Source organism: Pseudopipra pipra, chromosome Z, assembly GCF_036250125.1.
Source record: "Pseudopipra pipra isolate bDixPip1 chromosome Z, bDixPip1.hap1, whole genome shotgun sequence".
Lineage (NCBI taxonomy): Eukaryota > Metazoa > Chordata > Aves > Passeriformes > Pipridae > Pseudopipra > Pseudopipra pipra.
Window position 1 is genome coordinate 26074326 of NC_087581.1, and position 22564 is coordinate 26096889.

At 35.6% G+C, this 22564-nt stretch overlaps 1 protein-coding gene across 5 annotated transcripts in view; it reads left to right on the plus strand.

Moving 5' to 3' along the window:
* Positions 1–22564, plus strand: part of KDM4C (lysine demethylase 4C) — a 256405-nt gene that overhangs the window by 40568 nt on the left and 193273 nt on the right. For 4 of the 5 annotated variants that reach the window (XM_064641939.1, XM_064641938.1, XM_064641940.1 and 1 more), the window contains exons 7-9: positions 1410–1459; positions 9526–9629; positions 15004–15141. In XM_064641939.1, coding sequence (XP_064498009.1) covers positions 1410–1459; positions 9526–9629; positions 15004–15141 — 292 coding nt within the window. Of the gene's footprint in view, positions 1–1409; positions 1460–9525; positions 9630–15003; positions 15142–22564 lie in introns of those variants that run through there. The other variant, XM_064641941.1, reaches the window with a different exon arrangement.

Sequence of the window (22564 nt, forward strand, 5' to 3'; positions counted from 1 at the left end):
ATGGCAAACATATAATTCAGATTAGTATGGATACACTGATATGTGTGTAATACAGGCTGGAGAACAGTCATGAGCACTTTAGAAGTACAAATGGAGAGAAACAAAATGCATTTTTCGAAGACAGTGAAGTTCTGATTAAAACTGCAAACATTGAGCATAGTCAAACTGAGAGTTTCTAATACTATGTGAAGTGGGTTTCCAGTAGGCATGTGTTTTGCTATGGATCAGCTTACAGAACACTGACTTCTGTAGTGGTTTTCCTTCCATGCAGCTCTTTCAGTTGTAATGGCATAAAATTGTAAAATTGCCTTATGTATGCAAAACAGAGGTTGAAGTAGGGGGTTGTTTATTTCTTGTGTGAAATCAGGGCCCTAGGTCATTCACTTGTTTTTCTGAGGGAGTTGTTAGGGGAGATGAATGAAACGAGTTCAGAGTGTAATCAGAAAAAAACTGTTTACTTAGTTTAACAGTGTGGATTTGGACTATGTCGTACAGCTGAATATACATTTTCTTCTTTTCTAAACCATATTTTTTTATAGAAAAGAATCAATCTAATGCTATTGCACTAAAACAAAAGCCTATTATATCATATATTAAAGTAGTTAAAGTCAATAATAAATTCCACTAAAACATACCGTATGTCTAGGAAGTGCAGTAAATATGTTAATAATAAAGAAAAGCAGAAAGGAAACAGCTTTTCAATAGTTTTCTATTTTTTGGCTTCAGTAAACATGAAAAATAACATGAGGTTTATTCCAGTTGTTTTGTATCGTTACTGTGTTGTTGCAGATAGCATATGGAATTTTTTAAAAATTAATTTATTGTAAGAACAGAGGGATTCTAAGATATATATAGTTCTTTAAAGTGTATTTCTTTAATAATCTCGAACTCCTATTGTAATGATTCTACATGGGCAAGTAACCCTTTTATTCCACAGCACTGGCTATAGGAAAATGTAGAGATGTTTAATGATCATATTTTTCTGTTGAATCCTTGTGTCTTTTGAAGCATATTAAAATTCAAAGCAATTAAACTAGTATAAATTAGACTTATTTTATGTGGTTTTGTTTCATTTGAAAAATTAGGGTATATGTATCTTTTTTAACTGGAGTGGTTTAATAATATGAAATATTGTCAATGTACATGACTTTAAGTAGTGACTATAACATTTTTGAACTACATAATATAATATTTAAAATAGAAATAAGCTAATATTTTTCTCAAAACCAAACCCCAAAACCCAACCTCTGTATTTTTAACTTAGATATTGATATATTTTTTTTATGTACAGTTTTTCTGTCTTTAATCTTTTTGGCTTCTATATTTTTAGATATTTATCATACATGAGTGATGGCTTTTGTGGTAATTATGTCTTTAAGCATTTCATCCTTTCTTTATGTGAATTTTAGGTATGCTATTCCTCCAGAGCATGGGAAACGGCTTGAAAGACTGGCTCAAGGTAGTAATTTCAGTATTTCCATATGTAAGATGTTTGAAGGACAAACATCCAGCAAAGTGAAAAACATTGTCCTTGACTCACCTACTCTGTGTTATTACTTAATGTTGTGTGACTTTTTATCTGTCTACAGTATTATTGCAAACAGGGAACACTGTGTAGTGCTCTGAGGAATTCGTTAGAAATAAAATAGTGGATTTTTTTATCTTCTTCCCTTAGAACTTTATTTTGTACTGGCACCTTTAGCTTGGTGAAACTTATGAAAATGAGGCTTAGTATTTTGTTGTTCATTAGATTTTAATTGCTACTATCTTTGTCTCCTCTGTGCCCTTGCTCTTTCTTGTTGTAGCTTCTTTTCTTTAGTAACTTTTTGTATCGTAATTTCTTATACAAATTTGATATATCCAAATTTGAAGACAGACAAGTCTCCAGAAGGTTTATCAAAGTTAATGACTGGTTAGAGGATGGAGTCTTAGTTAGTACCTCTGCAAAGGGGGAAGCCCACAAAATGTACAAACAGTAAATCTCACTTTTTACCAGCTTTCTGACCAGTGAACAAGCATATCAATCCACTTAAGCTAAAGCATGTACTGGCTTTTGCCTTCCAGAGGTGTTGGGAACGTTTTTGAACAAGGAGTAGGGCTCTTGTTGTAAGGTTGAGTTTTAAAGGAAAAAAGTCAAGAGTCTATAGGAAAATTTTCACACAGTAGTTTTGGTTTACTTTCAATAGTACACCTCTATTTTTGTTTCTAGAATAAGAGAGCAACTTATGAACATGGGAATAATTAGAGATGTTTCTTTGCCTGGGAGCCTGTGTTATATAGCTTGCTATTAACCATAATATGTAAAGAATGCTATTGCAAGTTCCCAATAGATATTGTGTATCAGGACCTAATTCTGCAAATTTTTGTACATTTTTGTTTTCATTTTTTTTTTTTTTGGTATATAGGTGCATGAGTGTTTTTCTGAGCTGTTTTAGAACTATTGCTGAGAACAGTAGAAAGGCAGTTAGAGATGTGAATGTCAAGACCTGTGAATTTGCAGTCTTAAAAGCATGTCTCAAGAAAACAGATTTCAACTATTTCCTATTCCTAAATTTTGCTGTAGTTCCATTTGAAAAAGTTGTCCGTTGCTTTCCAGATTCTTTTTCCAATTTGCAAAGTATAGAACTCCTTATACACTTAACTTGAAGCTTTTGGTTTTCCCTGGTAAACAAATCGAAACATGTAGACTGGGCAATGGTTGCTGACTTATGATAGGATGATTCGATAATTAAGATTTAGAAGAAATTATAAAAGAGTAAGTAGAGTAGAGAATTGGGAAAGTTTAAGACAGAGGCATTAGGGCTGGTGAAAAATGAAGAGCCTTAGCAGGCTCAAAGCAGATGCAAGGAGATTTTTTTTTCCACAGCATTCATTCCTCACTGTATGTGGTGAATTCTAAAATTTTGCATGGCTTCTGGTGCAGTTTAAACAACGCTAGCACCTATATCTGTTAGAGGAGCATAGGAACTGCTGCTAGCTTTGTAAGGTTTGGAGCAGCATCTAGTTGGTACTAGATTAGTTAGAGAAAGCAAACTTTTCATGCTGTATGTAAACACTTCTCTGTACATATACATTTAATATTTAATGGGAGCAAGATCTTTGGGTAGATAGTCTTTTTATTTGATGTCAAATGTTCCTCTGGTGTTTATTGTGGATTTCATATTGCTTGATTGTAGCTATACAGTGTTTTAAAACCATTCAAGTTTAAAAGTCCTGTAATAACACTGAGATTAGCTCCGTTGGTTAGACCATGGTGGTAATAACACCAGGGTTTTGGGTTTGATCCCTGTATTGGCCATTCACTTATGAGTTGGACTCTATGATCCTTATGGGTCCCTTCCAACTCTGAATATTCTGTGAAATCTGTGAACATGTATTGAATTTCGTTTTATTTTCAAAGTGAGGGAAGACGATAGGCAGTTACAGCAGTGCTTGTTCACTCATTTCTAAAAATGAAGTGGCATTGAGGCATGGCATTGATTGTTGCAGGCTAAAGAAACTCTAAATTTCTCTTTGAAATACCTTTATTTCCCTAGATATTGGATTAACCCATACAAATTCAGGATTAGGTAACTTGTGGAGATACATGTCTTGCTTCATGGAAAAAGAAAGCATCATGTTAGAAAACTGGCCTGAAGGTGCTCAGTAGTGGCCTACAAAAATAATAGGAAAGGAACATAAAGCATGGGGAGAAATGGAAATCTCGAAACCAACTGTTTTTCAGAAGCCAATAGGTTATATTGGGGGAACAATATCATGTCTTAATCTCCAAATGCTAGAGTCAGAATTGCACAATAAGCTGAATGGGATTTAGCACTTCAATCTCACCTATTTTTGCTTCATAGCTGTGTTTCAAATAGTAAATAGCAACTAAACCATAGAATCAGATACTGAAAAGTGATGATAAAATTTAAAATAGTGTTTATTCTATTATGCTCAGTGACTGAAACTGGATTTACGTAGGAAAACTACATACTCATACAGAGATTTTTTTTGTAACAGCAGTGTAAGATAGATGAATTAGGAAATGTTAAAGAGGGTTGGCCATGAAACTAAGTGTTTAGCATTCAGTTTTAATGTCCTCTGGGGTATTTTTCTGTGAGTAGATTGTTTTCATGATAATTTGTGTCCAGCTAATAGCTGAGAATGGAATATAGAAGATGATGGTGTAGTATTTTACAGTAAAGATGAGGGACCATTTCTTATTATTTCCATGCTGTAGCAGTTAAGACCTCTGTGATCTGCTTTGTGGCTGCTGCCTCCTAAAATACAGCCTAAATTTTATAGTAAGGTATCTTACAAAGATGAAAATAAAAAATAAGCTGTGTGGCTGCAAGTCACTTAAGAGCAAACATTATTAAAACATAGTGTAAATGACACCTTCATACTTAATGACATGAAAATTGAAAATATTTTTAATCATATTTTTGCATGAGTGCAACATTTGAAGGAAAAAACCCTAATTTTTTCAAGGTTACATCTGATGACCAGATACCTACTGAATTAATCAAATGTTCCTAAATAATTAAAATAATAAAATAATACATTAAATGTGACAGGTTGTCTAAGTCAAGGCAGAAGTTGATACATGAAATTAAAGGAAGGCTAGAATATTTTCCATTATCTTGTCTGAACATCACAATTACCACACATGCCTTTTGTGCCTGAATGCTTTCATTTTTGCTTTCCATTGAAATCTTGATTGACTGTGGTGCCTACAAATGCTTTATCTGAAAGACATTAGACTTGCATCTAATAAAGACAACAGTTTGATTTTGCCCTTCAGCTGCTTTCTCATTTATGTGGATTTTTTTTCAATTTTATGTAGACATAAATGTAATAAAAATCTCAAGTGAGCTGTTAGCTGCAATTTTTATACTTTCATCTTATGTTAATCTGGAATACTATGGTATTCTTAAGGACTTTTTGTTTCACAAAATGGGTTAGAAAATAAAGAGAATAGAAGCAGAGTGCCAAATGAAAAATGACAGTTTGACGGATTTCGAAGATCTTTTAATAGATCATTTGAGTGCAGAAAACTGTTTTAGAAAAGAGATGACATCTATCTGTGGTGTTCAGTTATGTTAAAGAAGAAACTAAAGTAAAGATTAATATAGTAAGTATATAGGGCTGTTATAAAGAGCTTTGTATGGTATTATTAATGACTTCATTTCATGCAGAAGTCATTTCCTGTTAGGTCTGAAAATAAATACAAATAATTGTTGAAATGATATTTGAAGCAGAACTTGCATAACTTCTAAGGGTCTTGAAAACTTGAGCAGCTGAAGAATTGAACTTTTTCTCAATGATATAAGTCCACTTAGGAAAGTTGCATTTAAGAGATAATAAATGTATTCATTGAATGTATTCATCTGGGCATACTGACAGTCATATTTCCTAGCAGTTGAAAGCCGCTTTTTTGTGGGTTTTGTACTTTGTGCTTTGTATAGCATACGAATTGCCGTTGTTTCTTCGTGACGATTGTTGTCATGCAGACTTACCCTCCTAATTTCTTTTATGTTCAACATAGAAAGTTAAATCAAATTAGTTTAAATCACTGCAACGTAATTTAAATAAATCATATAAAATTTGTATGTATACCTACCAAAGTAAAATCTAAGAAGACAATTACTAGAAAACTCAATAATTCTTTCATCTCTGCCTGTTTTCAAGAATACTGACCTGTGAATTATGATTAATATTTTGTATTATTCTAGGTCCTTTAAATAGTATCTACATAAATAAAAAAAATGATAACTTCGCGTTAATTTGGTTTACTTTTAATTTCATTAACATTAAATTTCAGTAAAGATATTTGCAATTTAGGGTGTTCTTTTTCTTTTGTTATAAGTTTTATATTTTCATTTTTAAAATTTTAAATAGTAATAAACTATGAATGCAGCACTTTTACTGTAAAATTTCAGGTGAAGTGTTGAGTATGGAAGTTAGAAAATCTACAGAAAGTGTAGCCTCATTCATTGACTGGTCAGAATTTGATTTGAAAGTTCCCTAAGAATATGATATTTTGGATGCGTGCTTAAATAATGACTTTATTATTAGCCAAATTGTGATATCCTTGATCATAGAAGGTAATATGTAGCAAATCAACCTATTCAGTCTAATGGAGTTATATAATTACTCTTTTGGGAATAGTGTTGTAATTTGTCCTTTTATGATTTTAGCTGAATAGTTTAATTGAAGATATTATGGACACATTCTTAGTACCACAGATAATCATTCCAAGTATCTTGAAAATGCCAGTCAATCAGGGAGTGGAACCCAATCCACTTCAGTTTGCCTGAGTGAAGGTATGATACTGATGTGGTTGTCTGATATGAGTTGCATGTGATCTATAGTAAGGATGCTCTCAGGGTGGAAGGGAAAGATGAGCCTTCCAGGTAGCAATGCCCACTGTCCCTCAATAATTTATAGATTTGAACTTATTTCTTAAAATATGTTCTTTATCCCTGAACCATTTAATGTACGCTTTAAAGACTCCCAGTGCAGCACTACCCTGTGTGTTTGAGTTCTCAGTCACAGAATCACAGAGTATTCTGAGTTGGAAGGAACCTACAAGGATCCACAGCTAGGAACCTGCTGAGTGCCTGCAGGCTTTGACTTCTGGCTAGAATATGTGTGGGTTATAAAACCAGAAATGGTATGGAAATGTCATATTGAGGTGGAATAGCATTGACAAAGGATGTATCTTCACCAGCCCAGCGATACTGTTGTAACTAAAGAATTAGTTTAATTTTGTTAGTACAAATAGCATAGGTAAGATTGGACATTTTGGGCTATGTTATCTGTCAGAACATGTATAAAGAGTCTTCTAAGGGCATGGTTTTGATTGTTAGCACATTCTGAAGCCTGTGTTTTCACATATTCTGTGCTATTGTTGCTTGTGAGAATTAGATAAGGATTTTAAAAAGCCAGAGAGGGACCTTGGCTTTGGTGGATAAATGTACACTTCCTGTATTTTATGTGTTCATGCCCAAATGTTTGGCCACCAAGTGTTGAATCACATACTTACCTTGTAGACTGTTCTAATTCTGCTCTAGGTGTTGAGAATGTCAGTGTTTCTGTAAATCATGGATTAGAGAATTTTCAATTTGATGGTCTTTATCTAATGGGCATAAATGAGCAGCCTAATTCAGTTTTACCTTGATCTTCGATTATTGCTCATTGGCTCATATGAAGTAATTATTTTGAATTCTCATCTTGTTTCTGTGTAATTATTTCCAAGAAGATGAATATTATACACGTGTGCCATGTCTCAAGAGACCATCCAAGAAAATGGGATTGCATGCCAACTCCTACAAAATACTTGCTCTTGTAGAACTAATTTAGAGTTAATGGTTAGTGTTAATGGATTAAATTAAGATTTCATGTGTCTCTTAAAAGCATGAATGTATTACAGAATTTGAATGGTAGTTACATTCTAGATAGATTTCGTTTTTTTTTTTTATGTGGGATTTCACTAAACATGCAGGATTAAATGGTAATTCTGTAAATTTGTAGTTTTAACATCAGCTTGGTATTTGAGAATGATTCTGGGTGTTGCAGGCATATCTTGAATTGGGTTGCATTTAATGTTTTTGTAAGAGTCTTGTAATATTTCTAAAGCGAGTCCTCTATTCAACGTGCTTTTAGGTATTTTTTTACATTTGTTCAGCAGTTCTCCCACAGGGATTTATTTTCTTTTCTGAAAGAAAAGCTTCTGTGACCTTACATTTAGCCTGGCAGAACAAAAGACCTTCTGATAAACAGAGTCTTGTAAGGAGGAAATACTACCTTCCTTTCTTTCCTTGTTCATAGAGGGGGAGTGCTTTTGAGAAAATGAGGTGAATGAGTCTGAAAAATTTGTGTGTGTAAGTGCAGACTTTGGCAAGTCAAAAGATATTTTATAGTGGTACAGAATGCGTAGGCTGCACTTTTGATTTCACTGCAAGGGCTCTGTAACCACAGCAAGTGTTCTCCTGTAAATTTCTTGTAATGGATTTTGAACAGGTTGTGTTCTGCTGTTCTGTGTTATTTGCAGCTTCCTTGGAATTCAGCAACAAGCTTGCCTTCTGGTTGGACTTGTCACAACTATTTCTGATCTCTTGGGGTTGTAGTGGTACAACATAAGTTTTGGATGTCAGCCCATCATTTGCTTTTTATCAAGCTAATTGAACATATTTCAGTATCAGAATTTGGTACAAAATTTGTTTTCTCAAGGAAAATTCAGTCAAACTTTCCCTGCTTTTAGAAATTCAGCTTTTTTCTACCTTTCATACTAGCTCTTTCCTCAAGTCTCAAGTATCACTTTCAATCACGTTTTTCACTGTAAGTTCCAGTATATTTCTTTTATTATGTTGCTCAGGACTGAGATTTCTTGAATCTCATAAACTGTAGATTCTAAGTTATGATTGCTAGTGTTATGTTATAGGCATTAATTGTGCCCAAATTTCTTTATTGGAAATTGTGGGCTAGCTTCTTTTAATTGTCTTTTAGTCAGTGAAGCCAAACATACATGATAAAACAGTACCTATCAAGTTGTACTTTTGAACCTTAGAACATTATTTACAGTTTCAGAAGAGTGTAAAGAATTCTATGCCTGTTGGTGGTGAATAAAAATAAAAGGATGAATTTGAATAAAATTTGATCTCGGCAGCTTAGCAGACTTCCTAGTACATGGATCAGCAGAAGTCCACATTACACCTTTGAGGCTTAATGCTGCTTAACCTTATTTCTGAGCAATCAGAAAAAGAATTTTCCTCTGGTACTGGTGAGTGTGCTAGAATTGAATGTACAAAGAATATAGCAACTATAATGTGAAATTGTTGTAAACTTTTAGGGTTGTTAAGGGACATATATATATAAGACTCGCCAGAGTGAAGAAATTTAACATTACAGAGAAGGCTATATATTATGGGAAATTCTTGTTAGTTTTTTTTTCCTCAAGATGGTTGATTGAAAGTGATTTTTTTTTTTTTAATTTATAATTGAGTAGTGAGTGTGTTGCTCCAAGAATTAAACTGCTTCTGTGAATGATTAATAATATTTATGCAAGATGGATACAACAAATTGTACAAATAACTAGTTAGAAAGTTGTATTGGTTTACTGTGTAGATGGTTTGTAAGTGCTAGGTAAACCTAGAGCTTGTGGAATCCTTCTGGATTTATTACTGTAGTTGATTGCCATGTGTCCAGAATGAACATACTATAAAAAAAAGCCTCTGACAATAATATATTTCTCTAAAGGGTAAGAAAATATGCCTAAATTTACAGGTTCAAATTTATTTTAAATTATTTCACTTCTCAACAAACAAAGAAAACACAAACTCCTGTAACCTCTCCCCCTGAAAAGCAGTTGAAAAACTTAGGAGGTGCATCTGATTTTTACAAATCTCTCAGAACCTAGGAATGACATGATAAAAAATTATAAAGCAAGTTTAAACAGTATTAAGTATTGTAAAATATTACAAGAATTTCCTACTTGTTTTAAGGAAAAGATACATAATTTTGCTTATCTTGCCTTATTAGGTTTCTTCCCAAGCAGCTCTCAAGGATGTGATGCTTTTCTTCGCCACAAGATAACTCTGATTTCTCCATCAATATTGAAAAATTATGGAATTCCTTTTGGCAAGGTACATTAGTGCTTTTTTTTAAACTCTGCTTTCCTGTATTGAGTTAGTGTTCATTATAAAGATTGTTATAGTAAAGGTGGGGTAAAAATATTTTTTTTTAGGCAGTGACTGCATGAAAAGATGTATTATAACTTTTATATAGCTTAGCTTGGAATTTTCTAGCGTTAAACTCTTGTAGCCATCACAGTCTTTATTGTAAAAGTTTCTGTGATTTTTTTTTCCAAGACATTACCAAAATTTCTTAATTTATTTCCATGCTTTCAATTTAAATGTAACTTTATCAATAGTATGGTCTGAAGGATTTAGGGTGGGATAAAGCCAAAATAATTGTTATTTAATTTAAAATATATTTTAAAAGCTGTAACATAATAGAAAATGAAAGAATGATTATTTTTAAGTGCTAGGTCACGATACAGTAAATGTTTGATAAGAACATTATACAAACAGGAAGTGGGAAGAATAACTGACTTTCTTCTTTTTGGATGAATTTTATACATAGCTGCTTTTAAAAACGTCTGAAGTATTCAATTTTTTTTTCCTTTTTACAAGATTTTTCTTGTATTGTTTTCCACTTTGAACTTCTTATAGGTGCCAGCTAATAAAACATTTTCAATGCATTGCTTTCTTTTTGACGTGTACTTATTTTATACACTGAATGCTTTACAAATTCAAAAGTTCTAAATTTTGGAGTTTTGTAAGCTTACTTAGAGGACTAGAACTTGATTCAGAAGGTCCCCTGCCTGAACATCTGTTTGTGTTAATACTGAGTTTTAAAAGCCTTTTGATCATTAAAGGACTATGATTTTTCGTTTCTCACTGTGCAGATTATTTTAAGTTGTTTGGAAGAACCAGGCAATATACACTTTTTCTCAGTCTTTTCCCACTACAGTATAGTCCTGTAAACTGCCCTTGCCACACACCTTACTTATTATTGTGGTTTCTGTTCTAGTGTATGTGTTGTTTATATATTGATACCATGTGGACATGTGTATACAAACTTAGTTTAACATGTTCCCCAGCCTAGAATATAGGATAATGCAGTGCTTTCTGTCTGGTGTAGCTGATATTTTTTTAATGGTATGAAACTTAACCCATAGTAATAACATTTAAGTGAATATTTTCATGCATATTATTGCCCAGCTAAACACCACAGAGGTGCCTGATCTCTCCCTTTTGTTGGGATTGGGGAGAGAATTGGAAGGGTAAAGCTGGAAAACTTGTGGGTTGAGATAAAGACAGTTTAATAGGGAAAGCAAAAGCCACACACACAAGCAAAGCAAAACAAGGAATTAATTCACTTCTTCCTGTGGGCAGGCAGGTGTTCAGCCATGCCCAGGACAGCAGGGCCCCCGTCACATGTAACAGTGACTTGGGAAGACAAATGTCATCACTCCAAACAATCCCTGTGGCATCTTTTTATCATGGCTTTATATACTGAGCACGATGCCATGGGGTCAGCTGTCCCAGTTGTGTCCCCTCCCAACTGCTTGTGCACCCCCAGCCTCCTTGCTGGCAGGGCGATGTAGGGAGCAGAAGAGGCCTTGATGCTGTGTCAGACATGCTCAGCAAGAACCAGAACACCTCTATGTTACAACCCTGTTGGCAACACAGGTGGGAGGAAGCCACTGATTTGATGTATGCCTTTTTGGAATATCACTTCACTTTTCATGCTTTAGTCAACCTAAGTGTGAAATTGAAGAAATGTAGGCATTTGGAATGATACTACCTGCCTTGGAAAGCAAGCTTTTTTTGAATAAATTAGTCACAAAATAAGTAGTTTGTTTTTATCATATGGAAATATAGTTGCTGAGTTCAGTTTTTGTAATATACGGGTAAATACTGATTCCCTTCATAACCTTGTGCTTTATCATAAACTGTTAGGCGAAACTTTCCAAGCTGGAAGGTTTTATAACGAGATTTATAGTTTTGGATTTACAGAACATTACTCTGAACAGTATAATTTTCAAGGTTGGTGTTTAAAGTAGTGTGCCTATTTTCAGTACCACATATTTGAGGTGGGGTAGGGGAGTTTGACTTTTTGTATTTTGGTGTCTTGATTATTCCTATATTATAATTAAAAAAAAATATGCTATAAACAGTTAAAGTTTGGTTCTGTCACCTAGTCTTTGGAGGAAGCAGCCTGTACCCAAGTGTAATTGTAATTAATGGGATTCAGTGAGAAAGTGAATAGAGAGAACCAGGCTGTGATCTCTCATGGCTCAAAGTGATAGAAGTGAAAATGTGCTGAATGCTGATAAGTCAGCCTACGCCTACCAGGTGGCAACTGAACTGCTGCTTGTTGCAATAGAACACCTGCTAAACTGTCAGCAGTGGGATGGTGTATTGAGATAAATTTTGGAATTGTTAGCGTTGAGAATAATCTTTCTTAACCATTCCCACGGCGATTGTTGGAGTGCTACCATAACAGCTATAATGTGTGCAACTGTATGTGCATTTGCCTGTATGTGCTAAATATGAATCCACAAAAAATTTACCCGTGCAAAATGTGAGATGCAATTTTTTTCTTTAGCTATGCTAGCTTAGTATATTTTTCTTGTTTTTCTCTCTTTCCTTCATCCTATAATACAATTAGAAATAGATATCTGCTAACCCTGTGTATTTTCCGATTGGGCAAAAAAGAACACAAGGAATTGGTAAATCTGTAAGATAAGAATTTTGAAGGAGTTTTTAAAAACAGAAATTGAATGTAAGACAACTATGTCAGCAGAAAGCTGAGATTTAGGACATGACATTAATAAGAAAAACGTTTGGAGTTTTGAGTTTTAATTTTAGTGTTTGTTTAAAATTTAACCCTTTCTTTTTGTGATTTCAAATCATAAGTGTATTTACCTAAAAGGGTCATGTTTGTCCTTCCAGTTTTTATTACTGTATTGCTTATGCAAAGCATTGTCAGACAATGAAAGTTTATCTTTGAAGTCTCATTATTTTCATGTAATCAGCAAATGCATCTTGTTGAATAGTCATCAGTCATTGCTCAGATTATTTGCTTCATTTAAATGGATCTGTTTGCTTTTTAGTGGGCCTGTTGTCTGATGCGTGTTTCATGTAAAAAGGTGTATCAAACAGAGCATGGGGAATCTCTTTTGACTATTCACTTCTGTGTAATCTACTTTATTCATTAACTCTTATCAGATAGTTCAGAAGACAGTGTGCCATTTCAAGTCTCTGACTAGCCTGTCCTTGATACTGTCTTTGGTGGTCTGACTTCAGTTGATTAAAGCTGTCTCTGTGTGGAGAGAATATTAGTGACTGACAGAAGTGCTGTCTCTTCTCCATGTCCAGAGGAGAGCAACAGTCCATTCTAGCAGAGGGAGATGAGATTTCTCTCTTGAAAGAGAATATCTTGACCTGTGATTTGTTAACCACACATTTTAAAGAAGCCCTCTAAATCTGATGTATCTTTTAAAACTAGGAAGTAGGAAAATGGTTTATTTTTGGATCTACTAAATTATAATTACCATGGCAGTGGCTTTTAGGTAAGTTTTTTTTTTGTTTTGGTTGGTTAGTTGGGGCTTTTCTTTTTTTTATCCGCTTTCTCTAATTTCTTGTTGAGCCAGTGGCCTTAGCACACTTTTCTTTTGGTTGCACTTGTAAAGACCAGAGTAGTCCTTTGAAACTACCCTTGCTTATACTCCAAGACAATGTTAGAGCTTAACTGTAGTCAAGCATTTCTTCTTTAAGAATCATCTTCTATCCCCGTTGTCCTTTAGTTATTTGTAAGTCTTCTTACCAGTAATGCCAGAGTGTTTCTGCTCTCTAAAATTTTGCTTAAAGAGGAAGAGGGGAAGGACAGTGGCAGATTAAAATTTGTTTTGATTTAATGTCTAAAGTGGTGCTTTAATAGCTTGATCTTGAGACATTTTCCATAGGATTTCCAATGCAAGGGATCCCCTTGGTGGTAGCAGCTGTTGTTGTGGAAAGAGTGTGCTGCACTTTACTTGCTGGAGTTAACAGAGTTTAGTGGTCATTGTGACAGTGGTTTAACAAGATCTGATGAACACGTACACTTGAGTATTTATTGTGTAGGGGATAGGATCAGCTGGAGCTGTCAGGGAGACCGTCCTCTTGAGTCACAGGTTCAGAGAGGACCCTGCTGCTTTCTGAGCTTCTTTTCATAGGGCAGTCTAGAAGGGACTGGATCGAGGCTTTGTCACCAGACTTGATCAACTCTTCATGTCTAAAGGATTATACATGCACTATCAACCTTTTACATCACTTAGCTAAGATGACAAAGTTTCAATATGCTTACTCCCAGTTCTCTTAACAAGTATCTGACATGGCAAGAAGTCTCTCAGTCCTGAGGAGTAACCTTGAGAGGTGCCCCTACTCAAGGGGAGATGCTGGCTGCAGCCTCTGCCATGGGCTGGGGCACTATTTATGGAGGAGGATGGTTGACTTACAGTCATATTCACATACCAACAGGACGTCTGGGTCACTGCACAAGACAGCCCCTGGCCACTGTGTTGCCATCCATCTTCCCAAAGTTCGTCTTAAACCATATGCAGCCATCATGACTGCCACTGGTGGGTATTGCTTTGGACTGGGGAGAGCACACTGCCGCAGCCGTAAGACCTAAGAACTGGTGCATGGCATTTTTCATTAATTCTTCTTCCCCCTCTTTCCACTTAAAGACACTGCCCAAGTGTGTTCCTTTGGGATGAACAACATTGTTTTCCTAAACCGCTAAGGCTCATCACCTTAGAGTTTCTTCTATTTTATGCTTTCTTGCATAAAATAGAATAGGAAGAAACTTAAAAGGCTAGTCAGGCTCTCAGTCGCAAGTCATTGAATCACAGTTTTTGAAATCAGTGAGTATAGGAGAGAAGGGTGAGAATAAGATCTCTCTCCAGTCTTTTGAAGAAAACTTCTGGTGCCACTTTAGAGAAACTTCTTCAGGGTGGTGGACAGAATAAGTTCTACAATTAATTTGTATGAGTACTTAGGAATGATAATTGGGGTGTTTTGATCCAGAACATGTCTGCTTCCTCTCAGCCAGTAAGAATGATACATTCTTCATAGTGTCTTTTCTAGTTCCCTTCTAGATTTTATTACCACTGAACCCCTGCTTTCAAGATTCGCTATTTTGAATGTTCTTTCTGAATTTGTAAAGTATTACATGCAGCTATGTATTTTATAGTAAAGAACGTTGTCTCAAGTGTACTGTTTCTGCTTGCATTAATCTCATTTCCCTGCAAGGTGAAAAAAAACTCTATGTTTTCAGTTAGTTGTAAAGGCAAATGTAGTTTGCATTGCTTTAGGACCAGAACTGCTTTTGTAATGTGGATCACTTTGAGGTTTTTTAAAATTTATTTATTTTGTTTGGATTTTTTTAAATTTTATTTTAATGTTACAGGTTACACAAGAGGCAGGAGAATTTATGATCACTTTCCCATATGGATACCATGCAGGATTTAACCATGGATTTAACTGTGCAGAGTCAACAAACTTTGCCACCATTCGATGGATTGATTACGGGAAAGCAGCAAAATTGGTAAGTCATACTGTAGAAAATTGATGTGTAAGGAAATCTTTCTTGTGGTTATTTCTTTGTGAGAATCTGTGGAAGCTGACGAGAAAGGGAGAACTAAGAGATCAGGTAGTACCTTACACTACCATTGAAATTTTATTTATAGTTGCTGTTTTATAGTGAGTATTATACTTCCAGCAATATGCATTCCTCTCAGTAGTGAGGTTTTTTTGCAGGTTAATGTGTATAGTGTTCTTCAGAACTAGTTCTATTTATGGATTTTTTAAGTTGAAGCTACGTATACTGAGTTTAGTATATGTGAAGACAACTGCCTTTGCTCTTATATCTCCTTTAAGCTCTACTGTTTGTGAAAACACTTTAGTTAAACTATGAATTTTGATACCTGGAAAGAAATAATGAAACTTGAAGTTTAAAGAAACAAGTTCAACTTTTCTAATCTTTACTGTAATCAGAAAACTTGTTAGTACAAGATAATAAAGGAACTGACGTGTGTATTACTGAAGATATTTTAGACTGCAGTCTTGTTCTGTGGTGTGCATATCTTCCTTCCTTTTTCCCATAGGCACTCAACCTTATAATCCATATCTAAGTGTTTTGTACAGTCAAAACACTCCCAATGTACAGAGCCACGTCACTGCCTCTACTTCCTTGCCTATCCCTTCTGAACAGCTTCTAGCCATCCACTGATGGGTGTATAAGTAATGGAATAAAGACACAAAATCAAGAAACTGCACAATTTGTTCAGCAGAAGTTTTTTACTGTTGTTCAATATTCTGTGACTTCTATTAGTGTTAAGGCTTATATAAGCTTTGGTTTGGATGACTCAGAAATTAAGTCAGAGGCATTTTCTGTGTTGACTTGTTTGTTATTGAGAAAAACCTTTCCAATGAGTTGTCCTTATATTAGTTAATATGATAACATAGAATAAAGAGCAAAATCATCTGTGCTGGTTTAACAGCTAAGTAATGATTGTGAACTCTTGTTAAACATGGGAGACTGGGGAACGTCTTCATGAGAAAGTTCTCAAATAGCTGAAACTTCTGATTTTAGGCACTAATGTGCTCAGTATGCACATAATAACAGTAGTGAAAGTGTTGAAAACCTCTACATGCATCCAGCATGTTCAGACTGGTCTTTAATACGAAAGTTCTGTTTTTAATAGCCAGTGGATAAGGTGGCAACTATAGAGTTAATTTAAAACCTCTAAAACCTATGCATTTGATAATTTTGCCTTTGAAATTCCTGTGGATAGTACAACCATGGACACACAAAAGTTAATTGTGCCAGCTAAATGACCTTATGACAGGCTGTGTGACAGAACTGGCATAGAACCGCTATGTTACCGGTATCATTATTTCTAACAACCATGCCCCCACCACCTCTACTTAGTGAGTCAACATCAGATGAGTCTTTCTGAATGAATTTAGGTAAAGTAAGTGTGAAAGTTTAAAACCTGGCATTTGAGGCTACCGCTTAGAAAGTTTTTGTCTTGCCTGGGTATGTGTCAAGACCACTGTGAACTCAACTAGTTGAATTTCTGCAGCTTTCTAGCCCAGAATTAAGGTTCATGGCAAATGCCTGTATTTAGTTTTACAGCCTGGCTTTCTGCTCAGCTCCTCTGCCCTTCATAGTTCCCAGTAACCTTCAAGTTATATGACTTCTCCTTCACATGCACAGATGCAGGCGTAAATTGCGTGTTTACCACTGCACACTTATAAATAAAGGCATGGATATCACCTGCCTTGGCTCAAACTAATCTTAAAAGTCTCTTCGCAAACTGCTAACAGTACCAACAAGGGGAGGGGAAAAAGCCCAAAGTAACAGCAGTAAACCTTAGCACAGCATTCATGCTCTCAGTCAGTACAGCTGGTGTTTCATTCTGGATTGCTTTCCACAAAGACCCTTCTATCAGCTGGCAACTTCCTTGCCAGACAATTATTACGAGGGCATTCTAGTTTGAGACTGTGTGTCAGTGTTGCACCAGCTACTAGGGAGAAGGCACAGAGCACGTTACAGGATGCACAAGGAAACAACAGGATTATGCTGCGCTGTAGTAAGCATCTCGGTAGCTTCAGAAGGTAGCGTTGGCAGCTTCTGAGGCAGCTAGAGCAAAAAAAGCACCTACACCATTTTAGGACAACATGTGAGGGCTGTTGAGGTTGGATTTCCTCAGGGAAAAAGGAAAAATCCAAATAAAATTGGATTGTTGTCCATGTAATAAATATTTAAGATAAGGTATAAGATTATAAGGTCTAAGGTACCTTCCACTCCCCCCCCCCCAAAGAACTTACAGTCTGATTTTGTATAATTGTACTATGTTTCTTGATTACAGTGTTGTAAGACTCCAGCACCTGAGCTACGAGCTCACTGAATGGGTTTTACTTTAAAAATATACAAGGCTCCAACAATTTATCTGCCAAATTTATTAGAAGAGCCTTTAGTTCCTTTAACACCTTAAGAGAGAGTGCAAAGGAAAAAAGCTGCCCACATTTTCTCAGGAGGTACTTTTACTGGTAAACTTTAGAAAATAACAGAATTTGGCAAAAGTTTAAGGGTAACATTCAACCGAAGTAAAGCTTTCCACGAAGCATTGACTTAGCACATGCTAACCCATACATCTTAGCAAAGTTCCCATTCTAAGCTACCCAAAATATCAAGAAAGGAGATTAGGAGAAGAAGAAGAAAAGAAAGAGAGAAAAAGAGAATTATAGCTACCACCCCTAGATCCAGCAAAGATCCAGGTACAGGAGTCCAGAACAGCATGGAGAGCACATGTTGCTGTTTTATTTGTTTTGGCAGCCAGTCCAGGGCTGGGTCAGAGGCTCTGTGGTGTGATGTGGGGTGCTGCTCCTGGTGTGCAGTGACAGACAGCTGCTCTGGGACTGCCTGGGGAGGCTCCAAGGGGCTGGAATGTAGGAGAGGGCATCACAGGCACCTTTGTGAAATTCGACCTGTCACTTCTCTCTCCCCCCCTCACCGCCTTGAGTTGGTCTGAGCTGATAACTAATATAATAATCCAGTGTCTCACAGGTGTTTTTCTGGGAAGCCATAAAGGATAGCTATGATTAGTTTTATCACAACCTTAGGAAACTTCCTGAAAGTATTAATTAAAAAGGTAAGACATCTGTGTGCCCAAAAAATACTGATATTTTGTCAGTTTTATTTGCAGGTATGGTAATTTTATTTAAAAACAGAAAGAAGAAAAAAACAAAACCCGCACAACCTTCCGTCCCATTTGTTATTCTTCAAACTGCTGATACTGTGTTTGACTTATCTTTTCTTTCTTTATGTGTAATGTGCAAGAATTTTAATTGAATGTTTGGGATCCTGTAGTTCTCCTGTATTGTACTGCAGAAATTGTCTGTGTCAGCAAAATGCATCAACATCTAGGTCAGTTCATTGCTCCATTCTCCTTAGAGAATATTGTATACTGATGACTATTTGTCTTCCTACAGGAACACTTTTATTTTTTATAGGATAGTTTCTAATTGCTTACAGCTGGATTTTTGTCTTTTAAAGAAAAAATTATGAAGTCACTATTTTTCATAGATTTTTGGGAAAAAACCATTCCAGAAAAGATTTTTGTTAAAGTTGTAGTAAATATTTAGCCTGTGTGATGGTACTGCTTTCCTGAATTAAATGAGATGGTGTTAAAGATTCTGTGAAATCACATTTAAATGTTAAATAAGAGATCATTATGACCCTTGGTACTGGAAACTTTGATTAAGCAAAGACTTTGGATACAAATTTCATAAATTATTTTCTGACTTTAAAAATGCTAAACCTGTGGTCTTGATTTCATTCTGTGTACCCTAACTATATGTAATAGTTGAACCCTAGGAGCAGGGACGTATACTCCAGCTTGTTTTCTAGAGTTTGTGTGAGACTCACTCAGGGGACAACATACCAAAAGTAATACCAGGTGGCACCTCCAGTGTGCTGTTTGCTTCAGTTCAGCTGCTGCTTGGAGCTCACTTTTGGACAAAATTAAGTTGGACAGAATTAAGCAAAAGTAAAAAACTATATTAAGAAAAAACCCAAACAAAAAACCCAGTCCCAGAACAATAGAACTAGATAAATAACAGGCATATTAAAAGCCTCCCAGCTCCAAAGAACACACAGGAAGAGAAATAGGAGATACTGGTGGAAGGAACGATTAGTCGTGCTCTCCTGAAGATGCTTTGCAAATGGATGTGGAGAGGCATATTGGTGAAGTGCTGCCGTGTGGATATGGAAGGACTTAGAGAAACAAAGGGAGATGGTGCTCAGCTCAGAAATACGAGTAGTTGTGTTGTAACAGTCTGTGAGGATGAGAGGCACTCTAAGCTTTAGATACTCTTAATCATCTTCATCATACTGGAGCTTTGATTTGTTGAATGCTGTTTATTGATGAAAAAAATTAAATGGCACAAAATAGGGGCAGATAGCATATTTCTTCAGGCTTCTGTGAATTTTGTCATTTTCCTGATGGAGCTGCATTTACTTGAGTAGGCTGAAAATGTGTAGCTGCATGAATCTCATTTTTCAGTTTCCTTACTCCAGTGGATTTTGTTATTTTTAGGAAAGCAGATGAGACTGTGGCTATTAGCTTGTATGTTTTGTAGGTATCTGCTTTGATTTGTGTTGATTAGATAACTTGTGTGTTGAAAAGGGGTTCATGTTCAGTTATTGGAATTGATGAATAAAAATACTACACATAGGTCTTCTATGTCTGAAAATCTTTCTGAAGCAATTGGATAAAAGACACTTCTCTAGTCTGAGAAATATCTTGTATTCCTAATGTTTATTATCTCCAGGCTTGGACACCAAAGATGCTCTGTGTACCTTCTGTGTTTATTAATTTTATATTTTTGCTAGTTATAATAGCTATTTCTAATGAATGCCAATGTTGCCTTCTTGCAAGGTGCCAAACTGGGGTTCTCAGGCATGATTTTCACCTGTCCACATTTTAACTGTGGTAGATAGGACCAATGAACTTCATGCACTATAATTTGAAACTGGGAACCAAAAACGGATTTAAATTTTGCATAAAATCCTCTGCTTTTTTGGTACAGACACTTTTTTTCCCCTTTGAAATTCCCGTTATTTTTTTTTTCTTGCTGCTTTTTTGTAAACATTTCAGACACTTAGATGCTGGTAAATCAGTTACTAGTTGAAGGGAATCTTCCTAAAAAACACATCCTTTGACCTTGTGTAGAGTTTCTGGTCTACATGGTCCCATCTTACCTTGATAGAGGACAGAAACTTACAGAACTGACAGCTGGGGTGAGATGGAGGTCCCATGTAGGGAAATGTCCAGGAGACTGGTGGTATAAGCAGTTTTGGTTAGAGGTCTCTAATTCTTCTTTATACAGTTGTGATTATTTTAGTTTATTTCCTTCCATTTTCCACTGGTTACTTTTTAATCCCCTCATTCCCTTGTGTCTTGGTTTAACCCCAGCCTGAAACGAAGTGCTTGCTCCCCTCAATTCATGGTGGGATGAGGAGAATTGGAAAAAAAAGAAAAAAGGTAAACCCCCTGGACTGAGATAAGAATAGTTTAGTAATTGAAATAGAATATTATAATAATAATTATAATTAAATAAGAGACAAGAAGAGAGAAAGGAATAAACCCCAAGAGAAATAAGTGATGTACATTTCAGTTGCTCACCACTTGCTGACTGATGCTAGACTCATCTCACAGCCATGATCAGCCCCTCCTGGCCAACTCCCCCCAGTTTAAATACTGAGCCTGACATTCTATGGTATGAAACATCCCTTTCGCCAGTTCGGATCAGGTGTCTCCACCATGTTCCCTGACGGCTTCTCGTGTCCCTGCTTGCTGTCAGAGCATGGGAAATGGAATAGTCTGTGATTGGAATAAGTGCTACTGAGCAAAACCCAAGACACATCGGTGTGTTATCTACATTATTCTCATACTGAATCCAAAACACAGCTCTATACCTGCTACTGGGGAGAAAATTAATTCTATCCCAGCTGTGTGTTGCTGTTCCAAATTCTCATGTAACACCTTGTCCATACTTTCACAAGCTTTCAGAGAAAGTACTGACATTTCCAAATACTGCTCTCATTTCTTGATGTGTCTGTTTTGTGGAACCACTTGGTGACTTTCACTCAGTATAAATGTATGTAAATTTTACCGCCTTCTCTCAGGGATAGTGTCACACTAGGTGATTTTACTAGTCATTGTAATGATTCTTTTGTACTGCAGCTCTTTTAAGACGTGATTTGTTTTCAGATGCTGGAAAACCTTTTTGTTGTTTAGCTGATATGTAGAACCTTATTAGAGAAGTCTACCAACCTTTTCTACTTGAAACTAGGGCTACTTCAGTATTATTGCTCTCTTTCATAAAATTAAGCCAGTAATTACTCATGCATTCTTTCGTGGTAGCTGCTTAGCAACGTGTTTTCTGTGGATAGGTTAGATCAAAGTGCTGGCCTGCAGGTTGTATTTTTCCCTTTGGTAGGATGAAGTGCAGTTGTTTTGATGTTAGGTTTGATGGATTTGTTTGCCACTGCATTCATTAGCTTCACATCAAAAAACTGACAGGCTGTTAAATGAAACTTTGGCTTAGATTTTCAGCTTGACTGTTTCAAGACCTATGTGAAGATGTTTTGTTTTGTGCTGCAGCAGCCTCAAGCAGTTGTGACTGTTTCAAAGGGAAGAAAAGTTATTTAATATCCTGATTTATTTGGGTAAAAGAGAGTCATTGTCTTGAAGATAGCCATATCCAACTTATCTAAACAATATATTTATATTGAAATATATATTGAGAGACAATATATAGGACTTTATTGATTTTATCAGAGAAGAAGCTATACTTACTGCAGAAAAACAACTTTACCACCTTCCATAATTTACTGATGTAATATTTTTTTCAATGAGGATTATGTTTAGATTTCTTTTGTACAATAACATATTAGTTGTTTGTTGAAAAAAAAAAGTTTTACCACTTTTTTTTAAAATGTGGCTGAGTGATTTAAAGGTCTAGGCTTAAAAAGTATCTTCCTATCCCTACGGGACTGTATTAGTACTGAATGTCAGAAATAGCTATGTACATAAGCTCATGAGTCATTCTTATATCAGCTTATTTTATTGGTTTGATTTTTGAAAAATTTTTCTTAAAACACTGCATGTTGATGCAGTTGATTCCAGTCTGCAACAATATCAGCATCATTTGTGATGTATAAATTAATGTTTTTACTTGTGAGATCATAATTAACCACCTTATATCATTGATTTGCCTGCTAATGAAATTTTACAAGGTTTCGGGAACCATACATGCTTTCCGTTTCTTGTCTGGATTGTTAATACACCACTTCAGAGCAAATTTCTGCATTCTGCATTTTGACATTTCATTTCATAATCACAGTGCCACTCTCAGCTTTACAGTTGTCATAGAATTTTCTCTTTTATTTTCTATGT